At 36.7% G+C, this 22,975-nt stretch overlaps 1 protein-coding gene across 8 annotated transcripts in view; it reads right to left on the reverse strand.

Annotated features, from left to right (window-relative positions):
- LOC111153189 (casein kinase 1 gamma 1) overlaps positions 1 to 22,975 on the reverse strand; it is a 194,812-nt gene that overhangs the window by 95,441 nt on the left and 76,396 nt on the right. For 7 of the 8 annotated variants that reach the window (XM_022512049.1, XM_022512045.1, XM_022512052.1 and 4 more), the window contains exon 1: positions 15,137 to 15,529. In XM_022512049.1, coding sequence (XP_022367757.1) covers positions 15,137 to 15,317 — 181 coding nt within the window. In that variant the 5' untranslated portion in view covers positions 15,318 to 15,529. Of the gene's footprint in view, positions 1 to 15,136; positions 15,537 to 22,975 lie in introns of those variants that run through there. The other variant, XM_022512050.1, reaches the window with a different exon arrangement.

Here is a 22,975-nt window from a genome sequence, read left to right on the forward strand (position 1 = left end):
AACTAATATCATACTGTATGTTAACTGGAATTTAACTAGAATACATATATAAATGAAAATTTTTCAAATAAAAGCCTTCTGAAAAGTAGTTTCAATGATCTCAAGTTGAGTCAGTGATAGGCTTTGCCTCACTAACTTTCCTAAACCATTAATTACAATTTTATGATCAATCTGTTAGTCAGAAAAATGAGGGCTTTCTAGCAGCTCAAAATCCAGAATGAGGCTCAGTAGAGTAAGGTAAAAGAGGGTGGGGCAGTACCTTTTATAAATGGGGTCAAAGAAAGACCCATATACCCCATTTCAAGAAGGTAAGCCTGTGACTACTTACAGAGGCCTAGGTTTTATGAAGCAAATATGTAAAACTGTCCATATCACCGTGGTAAGAAAAAAAAAACTGGAATGAATCACTCCAAAAGGCACGATACTCTGCAGTAGAAAAATACTGAAGTACTTTTATTTATTTTATTATATAAAATCTTAAAGTTATATAATGATTATCCCATGTAACCTTACCCAATTTCAGTAAGTAAATTATTTTGAAGCAAATCCCTGGTACTCTATTTTATTAATAAATATTTCATTATGAATCCCTAGTAGGTTTGAAGTAGTCCTTCAAAACAGGCGGATTACTTGCTATTGGAAAACCTCTATAATACAACTGTGGAAAATTAAAAGACCAAATGGAGACCCAGGGACAAGGAGAAGACTATAGCAATAGTCAGACATTTCAGGCATTCAGGAAGAAAAAAAAGTCTAGGTGGTCCTTTGAAAAGCAAAAGGATTGAGTGAAAAAAGACAACTACAGAGTTCAAGATAAAGCAACTGACTCTAGAAAACCTAAAACCATGAATTGTCAATGATTTGAACTTAATCATCCGGTAAAAACAGTCTATTATCAAGAATTGACTTATCTAAGAATATATTATCTTATCTAAGAATCCACCATCAAATCTGAGGGCATGAAGATTTTGCCTTATATTTCTAAGGGTTTTATATAGTTTGGATTCTTATATTTAGCTGACCCATTTTGGGTTAATATTTGTATATGGTATGAGGTACAGGTTCAACTATCCAGCTGTCCTAGCACTATCTGTTGAAAAAATTATACTTTGCCCACTGGTCGAAAAGCAATGGACCACAGATTCATATCTGATTCTCAATTCTGTTCCCATTGCTCTACTATGTCTGTTCTAATGCAAGTTCCACTGCTATTAGATCGCTGTTGCTTTGTAGGAAGTTTCAAAATAAAAAAGTGTGAGTCATTCAACTCTGTTCTTGCTTTTCAAAACTGATTTGGCTCTTAGGCATACCTTGCAACTCCTTATGAATTTCATGATCAGCCTGTCAATTTCTACAAAGAAGCCGGCTAGAATTCAGACAGGGATTGTGTTGAACTGGAAATCAATTTGGGGAGTACTACCATCTTAACAATATTAAGTTTGCTCCCTGAATATTAATGTCTTTCCATGCATTTAGGTCTTCTTTAATTTCTTTCGGCATTTTATAGCTCTCAAGGGTATAAGTTCTATACCCATTTTGTTAAATTTATTCTCTTTTGATTATATTGTAAATAGAACTATTTTCTTAACTTCATTTTCAGATTAAACACAGATACTTTTGCTTAATAATAATTTGGACCTCTTCTCCCATGACCCATTCCTAGAAGCATATTATTTCTTTTCATTAGAGAAGTATTAGGGGGAGCCTGGGTGACTCAGTCAGTTAAGCATCTTGACTTTTGATTTCAGCTCAGGTCATGACCTCAGGGTCATAAGATCCTGCTCCACATCAGGCTCCACACTCAGTGCAGAGTCCGCTTGAGATTTTCTGCCTCTCTGTCCCCTTCTGACCTTTCCCCTGATCATACACTCTCTCTAATAAACAAAATCTTTAAAAAAGAAAAAAAAAAGTATTAGTATCTCTTAAACTCTAACTAGGGAACTTTTTCATATAAATGAATTTTCTAGATTAGTGACACTCCAGTAAAAGTTAAAAACTAAAATCACTTAAAATTAAAATGTTTCTGAAGTTTCAGGCTTCATAAAGAGTATCTGGTGCTCATTTTGGCAGCACATGTACCACAGTTGGAATGATACACTAAGATTAGCAAAATCCCTGTGCAAGGATGACATATAAATCTGTAAAGTGTTCCATATTTTTACATATCTCCAATTACAAAATAAGTAAGTAATGGGGATGTAATGTATAGCATGGTGACTACAGTTGCTTATTTATAATTTGTTCAGAAAGTAAATCTTACAAGTTCTCATCATAGGAAAAAAAATTTGTTAACTATGTAGGATGACAGATGTTAACTGAACTTACTTTGATGATCATTCTGCAGTATATACAAAAATATCAAATCATTATGTTGTATACCTGAAACTAATGTTATATGGCAATTTTACCTCAATTAAAATAATTTTTTAAGATTTATTTATCTTAGGGGCGCTTGGTGGCTCAGTGGGTTAAGGCCTCTGCCTTCGGCTCAGGTCATGATCTCAGAGTCCTGGGATGGAGCCCCGCGTCGGGCTCTCTGCTCAGCAGGGAGCCTGCTTCCTCTCTCTCTCTCTCTGCCTGCCTCTCTGCCTACTTGTGATCTCTGTCTGTCAAATAAATAAATAAAATCTTTAAAAAAAAAAAAAGATTTATTTATCTTAGAGAAAGAGCACACAAGTGGGGAGAGGGGCAGATGCAGAAGAAAGAATCTCAAGCAGACTCACCAACGAGCACAAAGCCTGAAATGGGGTTCGATCTCACAATCCATGAGATTATGACCTGAGCTGAAACTGAGTCAGATGCTTAACCAACTGAGCCACCTGGGCACCCCTAAAAATTTTTTCAAAAGACAGAATATCTTTTTTTTTAATGAATCTGATCAAGATAAGTAATAGTTATATTGTCACATGAATGATACCCTTGAAGGTTAATGAAGTATATAAGGCTGCCTAGACTGCTATTTTGTGTACTCTGTCCCCTCCCTTGCTATCAGTCTGCTAGTGATTACTTCTTGATATATATAATACCTTTCTCCTGTGTATCTACTCTATGAGAGACTAAGAAAATAAAGCTTGTTAGAAATGCATATAAAATATGAAGGCAGAAGCTTTAAGGAAAAGACTATCGTTCTAAAATATAGAAACTTTTGGGTACATAGATTCTAAGACACCTATTTTAGCTGCTAAGACATTTTAAAATTTTTATTGTTGTTTCAGTTTGTTTGCTAGTCTTCAGCTTTGTTCCAGAGAACTAGAACTTGTAAAGAAAAATGATACCATATGCAGTTTTACTGTAACACAGCTAAAAATTTCGGCAAATATAATTTATAATTCTAATTTACCTTAACATACTCTTCGTAAATTTTTGTGAAAAAATAATCAAATATCCTGAAAATAGAGATATTTTAGAGTATCCGTAGAAAACTGCACTTGTATCATTGATGTATAAATTTCCTGCGCAATATATATAAAACTAATTTTACCCAGTAAGTTATAGAGGATGATGTTATATTTCTGCTGTTAATCTATCTTTATGAAAATGCTTATTTGCTTTTTTTTTTTTTTAAGATTTTGTTTATTTATTTGACAGAGATCACAAGTAGCAGAGAGGCAGGCAGAGAGAAAGAGGGGGAAGCAGGCTCCCTGCTGAGCAGAGAGCCCGATGCGTGGCTCGATCCCAGGACCTGAGACCATGACCTGAGCCGAAGGCAGAGGCTAAAACCCACTGAGCCACCCAGGCGCCCCGCTTATTTACTTATAATAATAATAAAATCTACAAGTAACCAGAAGCCCAATTATACAGTAACAGTTGTGGTAATGCACTTGATGAAAAAAATATAGCCATTAAACTTGTAATCATGAAAATCACTTTAGCAATTTAGTAAATAAAAAAGCAGAATCCCAAAGCATCTCCAAATTTGTTTAGCCAAGGTGCATACATATGTATATACTCCATATATGTACATACATATGCATATGACAGAATAAAGACTTTGCTCTATTTTTTTTTTAAAGATTTTATTTATTTATTTGACAGATCACAAGCAGGCAGAGAGGCAGGCAGAGAGAGAGGAGGAAGCAGGCTCCCCTAGAGAGCAGAGAGCCCGATGCGGGGCTCGATCCCAGGACTCCGAGATCATGACCTGAGCCGAAGGCAGCAGCTCAACCCACTGAGCCACCCAGGTGCCCCAAGACTTTGCTCTATTTTTTTGTGATGTTACAATTCTGTCTACCGAAACAGAAACAATACAAAACTTCATGATTTGGAATTTCTGGATGCTCAAATCCAAACCATCTAATTATTACTTAGATTTTTAAAAATTATTTAGATTAATTAATCCCTGAAGTAGTTTATAAAATAAAAATAGAAAAAGTAGCATTACCACCTCAAAAAGACATCTGAACTTCTAGTTTCATGGCAGAAACATTATTCTAAACTACCCGAGAGCCCTTTAATCATAGGAACACAGAATTACTTAAAATCACAAAGCACTTACTGTTGAAGCAAAACCATCCAAACTTGAGAAAACTCTTTAATTATTCTTTACGTACCAGTATTACTGGATTTTTAAAAAAGATTGTTCTGTGTTTTTTAACAATACAAAAAAATTAGGGATGCTTGGATGGCTCAGCTGGTTAAGAGTCCAAATTTCGATTTCACTCAGGTCATGATCTCAGTGTTATGGATCAAGTCCCACATTGGGCTACGTGCTCAGGACAGAATGTGCTTGTCCCTCCCCCTCCCCGCACTTGTGTGTGTGCTCTCTCAAATCAATAAATCAATAAATCAATAAATCAGGGCACCTGGGTGGCTCAGTGGTTTAAGCCTCTGCCTTTGGCCTAGGTCATGATCTCAGGGTCTTGGGATCGAGCCCCACATGGGGCTCTCCGCTCAGCAGGGTGCCTACTTCTCCCTCTCTCTCTCTGCCTGCCTCTCTGCCTACTTGTGATCTGTCAAATAAATAAATAAAATCTTTTTTAAAAAATCAATCAATAAATCAACAAATCAATAAAATCTTAAAAATATAAAAAATAAATGCTTTTCAATTTTTTAAGAAAAATTAATTTTTGTGTGTGGGATGGAAAAATGAGATCAGAAGTTATTAATTTATGGTCTCCAGCAAGGGGGAAAGATGACATATAATGCCTTTCCAGGTTTTTTTTTGCTACCTACGGAATAAAAGTACAAAATCTACATCATGGCCCACACTTAGTCAAGAATGGACTGCTGACATCTCGAGCCTCACTTCCCCCTGAACCTTATTCAAATAAAAAGCTCAGGGCAGAATAATTTACAATGTCCTCCTCCACTTTGATTTTACTCTAAATTCTAAAATACACACTTTGCAAAAAAATTAAAAATTAAAAATAAAAATAATAATTAATTAATTAGCCAATGTTTTCCTTCTTCACCTCCCAGAAAAATCCCTGAAGATTAAAGTTGGGAATGGTCCACCAGAGAAACTAAATAATGTTACTTAAAGTGAAGATTTTTGGCTACCATTTTATACTTTATATTTCTTTTCCTAGTAACAGGTAATTGTACTAAATGCCAATGACTATCATCTTTGGAATGAGATATTTATTCTAATGCCCTTTTAATTTTTTTTTATCTCACATGGTATTTTAACCACCCACGTAAGTAAGTGACAGGTGGTGAGATTACATAGTACAGAATGGCAACAAACTGTTTGGGATGTCCCAGATCTGGGCTCTGGTTGCAATTGTGTGGCAAACTAGTTTATTTTACCTTGACCAAGTCATTTAGTCTCTAGTCTCTCTCATCTTTAAAATGATGAAGGTTGGACTAGGCAATGCCAAGGTTCCTTACAGGCCAAAAACTTAAGTAACTCTTACTTTTGTCAGTATGGAATTTATATAGCATTCATGATGACAACAATCCACTAACAAATGCTCTTTGTTGATGGTGGTTAAAACAACTACAAATCTACTTACCTATCTTAGCAGCTAGCTCACATTTTTATATGTCACTAGGATATCTCAAAGTCTGTCAAATAAATGCCTTGCTGAATAAAAATGTATGACACATAGAGAGAGCTGACTTAAAATGGTAGCTAAAAAAAGAGGCATTTAGCTCTAGTCCTCTCTAAAACCCCATTGAAACGACCAAAAAAAACCAGACAGACATTAAGTAGGTAAGAAAACAGCAGACTGAAGACATCAACCTTCAGAAGTACTAAACAGACAAGACCTGAGAAAGCAGACGTATACAATAGAGGAGGAATCTTAATGCTAAGACTGCCTAATGATATCGATAGAAAGTTTACAATTCCGTTGGAAACTTGAGAAGAATTAATGAAAGATATGTGGATAACTAAGAAAATTCTTTAAAAATCAAGTATCAGTAATTTTTAATTCTGAGGGAAGGGGGATGAAGATGTACGTGAAAGAAAATATAATAATAGTGCTCTCATAGCTCAGTTGTGAACAGTATTTTCACAACCGTAACACTATAAATGTAGAAAAATAGTTTAAACGAAAAGTATAACATAAGTATGTTGGGAGAAGGTGGGGAGTGACTGGGATGGTGTACACCAGAAAAATAAAAAACAATCTTTAACAACACTTAGAAGAAAGGAGGTTATCTAGAGGACACTGTTAAAAGAGTTGAAATGCTTGCCTATAGAGATCAGGATTTCACAACCTATGCCATATGATTGTTTTCATTAAAATCAGATTATAAAAGAGGCGTCTGACTGGCTCAGTTGGTAGAGTGTGTGATTCTGGATCTCAGGGTTGTGAGTTTGAGCCCCACACTGGGTGTAGAGATTACTTAAAAAATAACACTTAAAAAATTAATCATAAAAATATATATGTCTATAGCATTTTCTTGCCCTAATAACCCCAACTCAGGAAAAAACTGGATTAATCTAACATGATCTACTCAATGAGAGTCCACTATGACTGGCAGTAAACTCCACTTCCTTTGATAAAAGCTTTGCCTTTTTGGAAAAGTCTAAGTTCACACAGTTTTCTCCTTAGGATGCATGATGGCATCAAGTAAAAATATTGATTCTGAACTCTCCTCATAATCAAATCCAAAATCATCTTCATTTCATAATCCTGCTCACACAGTTCCAGGGTGGTTTCAGCAATCCTCAAAACTTCACCATTTAATTTTCCTGATAAACCAGCCAAGATGAATAATCCTGCAAGAATCCTATCCGCGACACTTCTAAAATTGTTGTATTAATGTGATGCAGACTGTGTGTCAGCGAATATGGTTGAAATGCTTGACTCCTACCATTTTTGATGGATTATGCTGACCAAAAAAAGAATTCTTCCTCAAGATCTGTTAAAGCTGTTTAATTCTACAACCTCTGCTTGAGTTAGAACCAACAGGGTGTAATTTCAAAAGAAATTAAAACTATCGTATTACTAAGAACAAGAATTTTATATTTATTCATAGTTTTTTCAAGAAAATGAAAATGCCTTATTTGATTCTGGAATCATAATTTTAAATTAAAGCCCTCCACAACATACCGTGGAAGCAAAACAAAGGATATAAGCTGTTATACACCTGTGAAGTGGGGCCATAAACATCCCTGAGAGGGGAAGGTATTTTGTCAGGTCTGCAACTTACTTTGAATGGTGCAAGCACAGACACACATTCATACACTCACACACACACACACACAAATGTACACACACATCCCCAAAGATATAAAGCATATGGGACAAAATATTAACAACTGGTAAATCTAGGTAATAGTATATTATGGATAATCACCATCCTATCCTTTTTACTTTTTAGTAAAAATTTGAAAATCTTCATATAAGGTTGGGAAAAATTAAAACAAAAGTTTAAACAATATTTGTATTATGTATATAAATGCTCACTATGTATCAACCACTGTATTATGTGATTATATATATTACGGGAATTATAGCTCCTAACAAATCTGTAAAGATATTATTACTCTCATCTTAAAAAAGGGGGAAAAAACTTCGAAAGGCAATTATGACTCCAAGACTCTAACCACTTGGGAAAGAGAGTAATGACATGACTTCTACCTTTGTTTTAGTTTGTTCCATCCAAAGATGCTACAAGTTTGCAAATGTATAGGAAAACCTTAACAATGCTGTAAAAGCACAACACAGCTGTTTCTGTTTCATTGGTGGCATAGTTTTGGGCTGATTCAGACTTAGTTCCATTTGTTCAAAATAGATTAATAGATTTATTAAGAAACTATGTATAAAAAAGTAATATTTCATTTTATAATGCCTTCACTTTCAACTAAAGAATAAACACTTTTAAATTTTATCTTAAGCCTATATTCTTTCAGATAAATGATTTTCAAAAAAATTTTAATACAGCAAAGGGGTACATGGGTGGTGCAGTCGGTTGTGTCCAGCTCTTTTTTTCGGCCCGGGTCATGACCTGGGCGTTGTGGGGTTGAGCCCCATGTGGGACTCTGCACTCAAGTGCAGAGGTTGATTAAGACTCTTTCTTCCTCTCCCTCTGCCCCTTCACCCTTGCTCGTAAGTTCTCTCTCTCAAATAAATACAATCTTAAATTTTTTTTTAAAGACTTATTTATTTATTTGAGAGAGAAAGTGTGAGAGAATGAGCATGAGAAGTGGGAGGGTCAGAGGGAGAAGCAGACTCCCTGCTAAGCAGGGAGTCTGATATGGGACTCAATCCTGGGACTCCAGGATCATGACCCGAGCCAAAGAAAGTCGCTTAACCAACTGAGTCACCCAGGCGTCCCCAATCTTAAAAATTTTAACTCAGCAGATTGGTATCTTTCAAACATAATCTTATTGAAAACTCAGTATATAGGCGAGAGTCCTATCTTCTCATTCTTCATTTCCCATTCTCTCACAGTGGGAAATAAGGGCTCTAAGGCCTCGTGGGACACAATATGAAATGAAGGGTTTTAGAAAATATGCATCTGTAAACTGTTAATGACCATAACTGCCAAATACAGAACTGGCTGGTAAAAGATGAAGTTAAAATTCCAATTAACTTCATTAATGACAGATAAGTAATTCAGGTAAGGAAAGAACAATATGCAAAGATGTTGTCATGTACACCCTATTTTAGTCACAGAAATAAGTATCTTATTTTAGAAGCCAGGGAGGAGGGTGTCAAAGGACAAATTGCTACCCTTGGCCAATTTACTTTTGTCAAAAACATTCTTCTGTGTTAATGATGTACTTTTGTGTATTTCATCAGGTACCAAAGATGAAAAACAGCAAAAACAAACAAACGAACAAATAAATAAATAAATAAATAAAATAAAAAGAATTCCTTGTGCCTCCATTTTCTTATTTGCAAGTAAAAAAATTCTCTAGCAATTTCCTATTTCACAAGGATAATATGAAGATTATTAAAATTATATGCAACACTGTCTAGTCTAAAGGGTCTCCCATTAACATAGGCACATATTAGGAAGGGTAAGAAGTATCATCTACTTATTCTTACAACTAAAAAGAAAAACAAGCCATTAGCCATTTACTTGTAGACTATATTAAATGTAGACAACGTTTTCTTAATTCTGGAGGAAGAGAATCATTCACAACTTAATGTTTACATGATTCTTTCCAGGCCTGATTCAGAATACTCAACATTTTTTTTTAAAAAGGCCTCAAAGCAGACCCATATTTCTCAATTAATAAAAAACAGCTTGCACATGTATCTCCACTCCACTGTATCCTCCAACCTTTTATTCACAATCATCCTTCATCAATCTTCCTTTCTCGAATCTTCAAAATTCCCTCATCTATTGAGGCAATATACACAGGTAAGACTCCACAGAAATAATCTTTCCAACAAGAAAGAGGCAAAGGCCACAAAGAAGCAACTCTTAAAAGAAAAAATATAAATCAATGTATAAAGACATTTAACTTTACCCATGAATCTGTACATATTTAATAAGACACCATTTTACCCCGTCAGACTAGCATACATCAAAAGATTCTCAGTAATGTTCAAGGCTTTTGAAGGGGCAGGGAAAGAATCACCCGTGCACGTGCAGGCACACACAGGCAGAAAGTAAAGAGAAGCCATCTTTCTATGGGGCCAATTTCCAATATGTAACAAAATCACAAATATGTATATCCTTTGACTCAGAGTGTACACTTCCCAGATTTACCCTAAGAAAATAATTAGCCAAGTTTGTACAATAAGGATGTACTACTACAGGCATCTATAAGGAGGATGCTCAGTACAGTATCATTTATAATATGAAAAGACAGAAATAATTAATATGTAAATATAAATGGGCTAAATTACAGAATAACTACAGACATTAAAAATGAATGATCTAGGGATGCCTGGGTGGCTCAGTTGGTTAAGCGTCTGACACTTGGTTTCGGCTCAGGTGGTGATCTCAGGGTCTTGAGATGGAGCTGGTACAGGGCTCTGCGCTGGGCATGGAGCTCGCTCTCTCTGCTCCCCTGCCATTTCACATGCGTGCGTTCTCTCTCAAAAAAAGAATAATCTGTATTTTTTATTTTTTAAAAAGATTTATTTCACAGAGAGAGAGGCACAGAGCACAAGCAGGGGGAGCAGCAGAGGGAGAGAGGGAAGCAGGCTCTCTGCTGAGCAGAGAGCCAGATGTAGGGCTCAATCTCAGGATCCTGGGATAATGACCTGAGCAGAAGGTAGACGCTTAACCAACTGAGGCACCAGGCACCCCAAGAATGATCTGTATTTAAACTGAAAAAAGAAATCCGTGCTATATTAAGTGATAAAAACACGTTTATACTACAGTTTGATTACATTTCTAAAATATGTCCTGATATACATTCTAGAAAATTAAATTAAATTAGTGGTTATCTTTGGATAAACATTTTTTTTTTAAAGATTTTATTTTTAAGTAATCTCTATATCCACCATGGGGCTTGAACTCACAACCCTTAGATCAAGAGTTGCATGCTCCACCAACTGAGCCATCCAGACACCCCTGGAGAAACTTCTAAAGTAAAATTTGAAAAAACTCTTCTGACTTTTCAACCTCACTACTCTTCAAGCCCTTCCTCTTCCAGCATTCCTTAAATGCACCTTTCTTCCACTCATACAAACTCCATAAAGTATCATCTCATCATCTGTGACTGTGTGTCCATTAACACCGACATAGTGATGACCTCCTTATCCCTACCTCAAGCCTAAAATTTTCTTAGTCTCAGATTCACATTTTTGCTTATGTGCTGCACACTCCTCAAAGTCAGTGTATTAACTACCTGTCTTCCCTACCACCAACTCTAATCCTGTATTTCCTATTGCCATTAAAAGTTTCCTCATTCCCTTGGTCTCTCCAAGCTGGCAAATTCAGTCATCTTTGAAAGCTTTCCCTCAAATACTGGGGGTCAAATCCTGCCTACAATCTACTCCTGAAATTTCTCCCTAATTCATCCCTTCCTCTCCATCTCACTGCCATTTTCAGAGCTAAAAGCTAAGGCAGGTCTGGCCATTTCTGACTCAGACTGTAAAGCCAAACAAACATGTTGTAAGTACCCATTAACATTTCTTAAATATCTATTATATGCCATACGCAGTAAAAAGAAGCTGAGAATATAAAGATTAATGAAGCAAAGTACTACCATCAAGCTAATCTTGACCCAGAGACATGGGGGAAGATAATACAATGTGACAAGTTTTACAATTAGAGCAAAATTCACAAGATGTCGATCTCTTTCTTATCTGATCTAATCTTACAACTACCTGAATTATCTTTCCATCTAGAATACAAACCAGATCATGCCACTCTTGGTTGTAAAACCCTTGATGATTCTACTCCGCTACCTACAGGATAAAGTCCAAATGCTTTAGTACCATCTAAACACTTCACAATCTGGCCCCAACCTCCCTGATGGAGTCATCTATTACTTCTTTTACTTCACATCCATTAACCCAGTCATGTTGCTGGGTTAACCATTTGCTACTTTCATAATGTTTCGTGTTCCTACTGCTGGAGAGCCCTTCTTCCTTGTGCCCACCAGTGGAAGTCTTGTCCTATTCTCAAATAATGCTTCCTTTCTGAAATCTTCATTAACCTCTGCTAAAGCAGTTTTTAATATATTATAATAGTTATCACTTCGTGTTATAATTTTTTTCTTTCTACCAGTAGACTGTGAGACAGATTCTGGAGGATAGAAACTACATTTTGTTATTCTTTCTATCTTTCCCAAAGTCTAGTAAGTTAGTAATTATTCAAGAAATGTTTGTTAAGGTGCACCTGGGTGGCTTAGTCTGTTAACTGTTTGCCTTCGGCTCAGGATATGATCTCGGGCTCCTGGGATCAAGCCCCATGTCAGGCCCCCTGCTTAGCAGAGATCCTGCTTCTCCCTCTCCCTCTGCTCATGCTCAATCTCTCACCCTCTCTCAAATAAATAATAAAATCTTAAAAGAAAAATGTTTGTTAAATGAATGATGGGGTAGAAACAGTTTTGCAGAGAACCAAAATGTACTAACACTGCATTATCTTCTTTGTTTCTCTACCTGGAATCCAGAGGTCTCCTAAATCAGTGGTACTAAGGCCACTACCTACCATCACCCCCACCCCCACATACCAGGAGCCTGAAGGAGGCTATGTTTGTTTGTTTTTTTTCTCTCTCTTCCTGTTCATCTGGCTATCTATCTATCCAATCCACAGATTAACAACAGTAAATAACACAGAATCCCCACCCTCCAAGGGGGTCATATTCAAGTAAGGAGAGACAATTAGCAGGTAAATAAACACAAATAAATCATTTCAGGTAGTGATCAATGTGATGACTAAAATAAAGTGTTTGGGGACGCCTGGATGGCTCAGTGGGTTAAGCCTCTGCCTTCGGCTCAGGTCATGATCCCAGGGTCCTGGGATCGAGCCCCATATCGGGCTCTCTGCTCAGCAGGGAACCTGCTTAGCCCCCTCTCTCTGCCTGCCTCTCTGCCTACTTGTGCTCTCTGTCTGTCAAGTGAATAAATAAAATCTTTTAAAAAACTAAATAAAATAAAGTGTTTGGCTTTATAGCTAGGAGAGAAATGTGCCATTTTAAATGGAGGTGGGGAAGAAATCACTGAAGGTTTCTCTGAGAAGGAAAGAAAAGGTAAAGCCTGAAGGATGAGAAACAACCACCTAAGCAAAATTTGGGGGAAGAATTCTGTAGTAGAAGGTACTTTAAGTACAAAAGCTCTGAAAGCATAAATGCATTTGGCTATGTGAGGGCCAGAGAGACAGTGTGGCTAGATAAAGAAATGAATGTGGAGAAGAAAGCATGGCCTTGTAAGTGGCAGCCTTGCTGAAGGCCCATCTGTACCTGTCTTGAGTTTGCAATTTCTAGTTTATATCATCTGTTGTCTGCACAATCTCCTACTTACGAAAATCACACCCAAAGAACAGTGGAATGGAGTATATAGCATACCCTGATGTTAGGAAGATGTCAAATGATTCTGGAAGTTTGTTTTCTGGTTTCTGTTGATAAAAAAGTATTCCTACATACAATGTCATGACAATATGGTCCCAGGGCTAATGAAAACTTGATAAGCACAAAAGACTAAAACCACTTCAAAAGAAAGAGAAGTCTTTCTACAGATTACAGGGCCAAAATGAGAACTACCAAAATTATCCTAAATTCACGTAAGGACTCTGAAATACATATGGGTACAAATTTATCCTATTAACTCACTAAGATTTTCTATTTCCATGTAAACTTAAAGATCATCTAATACAAATAATTAAATAAGACAGATTTCCAGTTTTTACTGACTGAAGTTTTCCTTTACCTTTAGAGAAATCAAACAATTTTATGATGTTCTGAGAAAGCAAGAATTCATATGCATCAAACTGCTTCTCAGTAGTAATTCTGTGGATGCTTATGTCATAATCTATTTAATTCAAGTTACTACTGTGATGTTAGAGCTAAGTCAATCCATGACATAAATGAATATTCACGAAACTAGCTGCTAAAACAACTCAGTAGTTGCTAGGAACTCAAGCAGTGTGAAATTACACATCTTACTCCTATTCTCAGTAGCATCTGCTAGATTTGCTAACTCGAACATCGCTAAATATAAAGCGCCTTCCATTACACTAGTCAGGTCTTAAAATTCCAGGCTGCTGGCCTTCTACCAGTAAAAATAAATTCATACTCAGCATCCTTAAATTGAACTGTGCACCCAGTGATCTCTCACTAGTGTAGTGATGCTTCCCTGATTCTCTCTATGGGGGACCAGAGACATTTTTCCCTTCTTCTGCAGAACAGAAGAAGAAAAGGTGACAAACAATAATCATGTTACCCTTCCACACTCCTGTTCTCCTGTTCCCTCAAGGGGCAGAGTCTCTTACAATGGGTCTTTATAATCATCCATACCCATAACAGCTATGGAGAAAAAGCAAACACTTTAGCCTAAAAGGGAACCTCTTTACATTCTCCAAGCTGATGTCCAACTTCATATAAGATCTTTCATTTTCTCTTCCCAATTCATCCAGGAAGGGCCACTGAAAAATTTATAAATACCTACTGTATCTTCTTCCCAATTTCACATCTTCAAACTGGTTGGTTTTGTCATTTTTCATCATCATACTCACAAATTCATACTTGAAATTAAAAAATCCATTTCCCTGGTTGGGAAATAAAATCACGTAATTTCTCCCTGGAGTTCTAGCTCAATCCTGATGTTGGTATTTCCAGGAAGAAATGCAAACATAGTATCAGTTGGAAAGCCTCTCTGAACAGGAAGTATATCCTTATAGACTAAGTCTGGGTATTACTCATTAAGGATTTATTCCTTATCAGGGGTAGAGTCAGAATTAAAGCAAGACCTTACTCCCTTCTTAGAGTGTGGTTCAAGGACCAACAACATCTAGGTCACCTGAGGTTTGTTAAAAAGAACTTAGGTTTACCTCTCAGACCAACTAAATCAGAATTTTCATTTTATTGATATCTGTATATAATGCTCCCTACCTCATAAAATCTCAGAATTCGTGGTAAATTTAAAAGCCTATCATACACAGAGATGAACCTTGGATACAATTATAACTGATAATGACTATAGTTCCCTTCACAAATTCTTTAGTTCTTAAAATAACAAGTCCTCCTTAAGAAAATTTCTCATGAAATTATAACTGCTTATCTTAAACACACCAAAGCTGTCATTGTTGTAAGTCACTCATAAAACCAAGTCCTTACCTAATCTGAGCTCTCCGAAGTTCCCACACCCTATCTTCTTGCCAACCCTGAAGTTGGGTCCCACCATAAGAACCCCAGAGGACGTTGAGGTGCCAGATGGTCGGGGACAGTGTGTACTCCTTTGTGCCATGGGTTTAGTTGTCCGTTGTCTTTCATCCTTCTCCCTACTAGGATGGTCCATGATTTTACACGACAGAGTCTCTGCACAAGTAGCCTCAGTCCGTATAATTCTCTTCAATACAAAAGTACGTCCAAATAAACCGTAGTCAGAGAAAAGTAAGGAGATCTTTTGACACCATATTTATGTTTCTAATGTATCTCCAGGAGATGAAAAATCATTGATTTGTTCTTGTAGGGCATGTAGTCTGTGGATCTCAAACATAGGAGGGTATTTGGTAACCTAGGTAAAAATCAAGAAACATAAGAGTTAAAAATTAAATTTTAAAACAAATTCAGAAAGTTAGCACTAATTAGAATGGACCTTATCCAAAAATGAACAAAGTGAATAGCTTCCTGAAATGGGTTTTGGTTTTATACTCTCCAACAGTTTAGCCATCTGGACTAGTTATTCATCTGGTAGCATAAGCTCGGTAAGCTGCAGACCATGGCAGCTAAGGGAACATGCAAACCTTTAATATAAAATTCTATCTCTGGGGTGCCTAGGTGCCACAGTAGGTTAAGAATCCAATTCTTGATTTCAGGATCATGAGTCCAAGCCCTCTGTTGGCCTCCACACTGGGAGTGGAACCTACTTACATACATACATAATATATGTATGTATTTAAGTACATATATATACACATACATAAATGCTATCTTCTAGTACTGGATATATGACCCACAAGAAAGCTATTTGCTCCATTTTTCATCACTGGCCAACAGAAAGAAAAAGTGGGGTTAAGTCTAGTTAAATAAATTGTGGACAATTAAAAGCTCTTCCTTCAATTTTGTACAGAACCTATCACAAATGAATTTCCTTTCCGTCCCACCTCCTCCATCCCCACCATTATCAAGCACTGACAGCAACAACATAATCCAATCCAAGTTACTGATGAAACAAACAAGTTCTATAAAAAACTTTCCAAAACCCTAGTGATACTAAGCAGTCCTAGACTGAAGCTTTGCAATTGTATTTAATATCCTCCAATTATCTTTGTTGTTTACTAAAAGTCCTTCAAACAGTATTAGTAAGAGAAGGGAAATAAAACTTAAAATATTTTAGATAGTTCTGTCTTAACTGGTGCAAGTATGTGTCTTTGTATGAGAAACTGTCAGGCTAGATTTTCTTCCCTTATAAATTTCTCTGAAGACAGGAAAAAGATGGATCTTAGCCTATCCAGACAATTTTGAGCTATTCAACTAACTACCAAATTTTCATAAATTATCACTAGTGTAATAGTTTCATTTATAAGATTTGGAAAAGTGTACTTCCTTATCTATTGCTCTTCATACTTTTCATATGTGTTCACTCTAACAGATGGAGGTTATTTTTATACTTGTCACTAACTTTCTCCATTGCGCTTAAACTCATGAAACATTACGTGAAGTAATCACATACATCATTATCCATGTATACCTGCATGTATGTATAGAAAAACATACTTTCTACTTCCCTACTGCAAACTCTTTAGCTTGTCATTTGAATTCCTTTACTATTAAACTCCCTATTTAAATTCTTGTATTAAAAAATTATATTATTTATATATATATTTATATTATGCGTGTACACACACAGGAATATTATGCAGCCATCAAAAAAAGAAATATTGACATTTGCAATGATGGGGATGGAACTAGATGGTATTAGGCTAAGTGAAATAAGTCAATCAGAGAAGGACAATTATCATACGATCTCACTGATACGTGGAATTTGAGAAACAAAGCAGAGGATCACAGGGGAAGAGAGGGAAAAATGAAACAAGATGAACCAGAGAGGGAGGCAAACCATAAGAGACTCTTAATCTCTATAAACAACTGAAGGTTGCTGGAGTGGAGCGGGGTGGGGGGAAGGGGTTGGCTGGGTGATGGACACTGGGGAGGGTATGTTTTGTGGTGAGCGCTGTGTTTTATGTAAGACTGATGAGTCACAGACCTGTACTCCTGAAACAAATAATACATTATATGTTAATTAAAAATTAATTTTTTTTTTAAGTTACCACAAGGAGCATCCATTGTTGGCCCTTATAACTAGAATGGCCTCTTCTGTCTTAAAGGCCTGACTCACATCCTATGGCCCTTATGAAACCTTTTATAACCAATTCATCATTAACACTTGGAGCACCACTGTGTATACTATGTATACATTTGCAACTTACCATGTACCAGATTATATTGATATGTACTTCAATATTCCATTTGATTATAAGCCTTTTAAGTTAGGGATCTTATCATATCTCCTTTAGTTTCTTACATATAATTGGTAATTAACAAATAATGAATAACAATTATGATGGTCTTGCTTAATAGAAAACAGATTTTCAATGACATAACCAAATATTTACACAAAATGGTACAAGAGAATCCTGATTAACCCTAAAAACTCTTAGAATTCGGGGCACCTGGGTGGCTCAGTGGGTTAAGCCTCTGCCTTCGGCTCGGGTCATGATCTCAGGATCCTGGGATCGAGCCCCGCATCGGGCTCTCTGCTCAGAGGGGAGCCTACTTCCCCCTCTCTGTCTGCCTGCCTCTCTGCCTACTTGTGATCTCTCTCTCTGTCAAATAAATAAATAAAAATCTTAAAAAAAAAAAAAAAAAAAACCTCTTAGAATTCAACTAGAAAGAAGCTGGTATGGTTTCAAGTCATTAGTGTTAAGACAGGATAGTCAAGCTATTTCACAAGGATATTAAATGATTTATTTTCAATTAGTAGCAGATAACATATGAGAAAGTTAGCTCAAGAATCAGGTCAGGGGTGCCTGGGTGGCTCAGTGGGTTAAAGCCTCTGCCTTCAGCTCAGGTCATGATCTCAGGGTCCTGGGATCGAGCCCCGAATTGGGCTCTCTGCTCAGTGGGGAGCCTGCTTCCTCCTCTCTCTCTGCTTACCTCTCTGCCTACTTGTGATCTCTCTGTCAAATAAATAAATAAATAAATAAATAAATATCTTTAAAAAAAAAAAAAAGAATCAGGTCAAATAGGGGGCGCCTGGTGGCTCAGTAGGTTAAGTGTCTGCCTTCAGCTCAGGTCATGATCCTGGGGTTCACAATAAATAAATTAAATAAATAAATAAATCTTTAAAGGGAAAAAAAAAAAAGAACCAGGTCAAAATGAACATCCAAGGTAAACATCAAGTTATACTTTAACTTTATTTTTAAAAAATGACTTCCAGGGCGCCTGGATGGGTCAGCTGGTTAAGCAACTCCCTTCAGCTCAGCTCATGATCCTGGAGTCCCAGGATCGAGTCCCGCATTGGGCTCCCAGCTCCAGAGGGAGTCTGCTTCTCCCTCTGACCTTCTCCCCTCTCATGCTCTCACTCTCTCTCTCTCAAATAAATAAATAAAACCTTAAAAAAAAAAAAAAGACTTCCAAAGATAGCAGTAAAAGACAAACTATATGATTTGTCCTTTTTCTTTTTTACTGGAAAAAGGGGGAAATTCCACTTTTTTTCACCATACACAAAAATAAACTCAAAACAGATTAAAGATCTTAAATGTAAGACTTGAAACCAGAGAACTCCTAAAAGCTAACAAAACACACACATACACACAGGGAGGCAGTAAACTTTTGGGTATCAGCCTTCAGCAGTATTTTTCTGGATCTGTCTCCTTAGATGAAGGAAACAAAAGCAAAAATAAACTATTGGGACTAAACTGAAAAGCTTTTCCACAACAAAGGAAACCATCAACAAAACAAAAAGGTAATCTACTGAATGACAGAAGATATTTACAAATGATATAACCAATAAGGGTTAATACCCAAAATATATGAAGAACTCATATAAATCAATGCCTAAAAACAAAATACCCTGATTAAATAATGGGCAGAAAACCTGAACAGACATTTTTCCAAAGAAGACAAGCAGACATATGAAAAGAGGCTCAATATCACTAATCAGGGAAATGCAAATCAAAACCACAATGAGATATCCCCTCACAGCAGTCAGAATACCCAGTACCAAAAAGACAAGAATGGGCCACTTGGTTGGCTCAATCAGTAGAGCATGCAACTCTTGATCTCAGGGTTATGAGTTCAAGACTCACGTTCAATGTAGAGATTACTTAAAAATAAAATCTTGGGGCACCTGGGTGGCTCAGTTGGTTAAGCATCTGCCGTTGGCTCAGGTCATGAATCTGGGGTCCCAGGATCAAGCCCAGGTCAAGCTCCCTGATCAGCAGGGAGTCTGCTTCTTCCTTTCCCTCTCTCCCTTCCCCCTGCTTGTGTGCTCTCTCTTTTCTTATCTCAAATAAATAAAATCCTTAAAAAATAAAATAAAATCTTAAAAAAAAAAAGATATGCCAACAAACACTGGCAAGAATGTGGAGAAAAAGAAACCCCTATATACTGTTTGTGGGAATGTAAATGGGTGTAGCAACTCTGGAAAACAGTATGGAGATTCCTTTAAAAATTAAAAACAGAAATACCATATGACCCAGTAATCCACTTCTGGGTATTTACCTGAAGAAAACAAAAACACTAATTCAGAAAGATACATATACCCCATGTCTACTGTAGCATTATTTACAATAGCCAAGATGTGGAAGCAACCTAAGTTTCCATCGATAGGTGAATGGATAAAGAAGATGGGTGGGGTGTGTGTGTGTGTAATGAAATATAAGTTATTTAAAAGAATGGAATCTTGGGGCGCCTGGGTGGCTCAGTGGGTTAAAGCCTCTGCCTTCGGCTCAGGTCATGATCCCAGCATCCTGGGACTGAGCCTGGCATTGGGCTCTCTGCTCAGCAGGGAGCCTGCTTCCTCCTCTATCTGCCTGCCTCTCTGCCTCTTGTGATCTCTGTCAAATAAATAAATAAAATCTTAAAAGAAAAAAAAAGAATGGAATCTTGCCAGTTTGTGACAACATGTATGGAACTAGAAGCTATTATATTAAGTGAAATAAGGCAGAGAAAGACAAATACCATATTACTTCACTTATATGTGCAATCTAAAAAACAAAACAAATGAACAAATAAACAAATAAACAGATTCATAAATACAGAGAACAAACTGGTGGTTGCCATAGGGGAGGGAGATTCAAGGGATGAGCAAAATAGGTGAAGGAAATTAAGAGGTACAAACTTCCAGTTATAAAATAAGTAGGTCAACAAGGATGAAAAGTACAGCATAAGGAATGTAGTCAATAATATTGTAGTAACTTCATATGGTGACAGATGGTAACACTTAGTGTGGTGAGCATTTCATAATGCAAGTAATTGCATTTCATAATGCAAGTAATTGCTGAATCACTATGTTGTACACCTGGAGCAAATACTGTATGTCAACTATATGTTAATAAAAAATGACAGAGGGAGAGATATATAAATGCAATAAAATGTTTCTTTTTCTAGTAAACAAGCCATTTTGCAACTACTTGTAACTTATTAAACATGTAAATGCTATGACAGATTTTTAGAATCATGCCAGCAAGTTCTTAACTTGCTAAATTCTAGGGGAACCTGGGTGGCTCAGTCAGCTAAGCATCTGCCTTTGGCTCAGGTCATGATCCCAGGGTCCTGGGGTTGAGCCCCACATTGGGCTCTCTGTTCAGCAGGGAGCCTGTTTCTCCCTCTCCCTCTGCCTGACACTCCCCTTGCTTGTGTTCTCTATCTGTCAAATAAAACCTTGGGGGAAAAAAAGAAGCTTAATTCTAATAGTTTCTATGAATTTAAGCATGCCTGAATTAAGAGGAAATATATTTTTTCAAGTATAACACTGCAAACATTCTTTATAATCAAAAGTTATAATTCATTTCAGGAACTGGTTTACCACTTCCCAGAAGGCATCACTTCATCAATAAAGCCACACTTACTGAATAAAAACAGATTTACATGCACAACTTTCTTGACTGGGAAATTATAAGAATTTTCCAGTAGGTTAAAGAATTATTGCTAATAGTAAAATGAAAAAATCCAATTCATCAAACTGTAGGTAGGGAACTGATGCCAAATCTGCTGGTTTATGACACAGTTGAAGAATATGGCTATCTTCAACAGTGGTCAGTGAAAAGTTTTCCTAGAAGATATCTAGAAGACATCTTAGGGCATTCTATCACATTGAAATGGGAGAAACTTTTCTGGTACCTATCACCCTGAGGCAACATCCAAAAGAAATAGGCTAAAACCAAGGAGTCATCTGGCTCGAAGTCACTCTCTTATAAAGGCAAGAGAGTCTCTTTGTGGAAGAGACAGGCATGGTCCTCTATCATGAATGAAATGACTAAAGTGATCTTATTGCTTTACGTAAGAGTGTTTTGAGAAGCTGTATGAAGTCTAAAAAAATTAAGTCATTAAAAGAAAATGTTTAAAGAACTACAGCTGTGAGTCTGTTAAGAAAAAATAAATCACTGAATTACAGTTTGTTATTTCAGATTCTCATATATTGGCACCACCAAAATGAGGCACGTAAATATTTAAATTTTAAAGTCAAAACATACACAGTTTTTGTTGATAGTCAAGACAAGAGATACTCAAGCCTTCTAAGTCTCTCTCTTCTGATATAAATTACGATGAAATTGCTTAGAGGTGTAGGATTGCTAGATCATATGGTAAGTGAATGTTTAAAGAGTCTCTGAAGTGACCACACTTTTCTGCTGTTCCTCCATCTACCGGCTTTGGTGCAAAGGCTTACAGCCTCTCGGTCACAAGTTTCAGCTTCAGACATCATTTCTCACTCCAGTATCTAAAACAAAAACCAAAGGGCAGGGGCACCTGGGTGGTTCAGTCATTAAACCATCTGCTTTAGGCTCAGGTCATGGGCCTCCATGGGGCTCCCTGCTCCCTCTCCCACTGCTTGTGTTCTCCCTCTCCCACTCCCCCTGCTTGTGTTCCCTCTCTGTCAAATAAATAAATAAAATCTTAAAAAAAAAAAAAAAAAAAAGGAAAGGGCAAGAACAAAAAGACTTTCTCATCATGTATCTGTTTCTTGGTAAGGATGAAAATTCTTCCCAGAGCCCAAAGCAAAATTCCCCTCCTGTTAAGTGGCCAACAGGGAATACCACAATCTCTGAAATTCCCACTGTAAGCTCCTCAAAGAATGACATCAAGCCTAACCTGATGTTTAGAACACAGGATAAGTTGGGGCACCTGGGTGGCTCAGTCAGTTAAGCGTCTGCCCTGAGGTCATGATCTTAGTCCTGGGACTGAGCCCCAAGTTGGGCTCCCTGCTCAGTCAGCCTCCCTGCTCATTGGGGAGTTTGCTTCTCCCTCTGCCCATGCTCTTTCAAATAAACAAATAAAATCTAAAAAAAAAAAAAAAAAAAAAATAGAACACAGGATAAGTTTCAAGAGTGGTATCATACTGAAAGAAGGTACTGAGTAAATATTCAGTAAAAATGGTATCTGCATGTGTGCATATGCGTGTGTGTGTGTGTGCTAAAATACTATAAAAAATTACAGAATAAAAAAATTAAAAGACAAAGTAAGGACAAATAAAAGTCTTATAACTCATTTTAGCTTAAAAGAAAAAAGGACACTAAGAATATCACTTTAATTAATCTAACAAATAACCAAAATTGATTTATTTTAGTCGCAATACACTTCAGGAGTGTTATTATTAAAGGAAGAACAATGTTTAGTATCAGGTCCTGATACTATTACTGTTTCTCTTTTCCACCAATTCCAATTATTAATGTCTCCCAAATGTTTCCTATTCTTACCACCCTACCCTCTGTTCAGTCTATTCTCATCTAA

Source organism: Enhydra lutris, unplaced genomic scaffold (assembly GCF_002288905.1).
Source record: "Enhydra lutris kenyoni isolate GAN:26980312 unplaced genomic scaffold, ASM228890v2 scaffoldscaffold31, whole genome shotgun sequence".
NCBI classification, from domain to species: domain Eukaryota; kingdom Metazoa; phylum Chordata; class Mammalia; order Carnivora; family Mustelidae; genus Enhydra; species Enhydra lutris.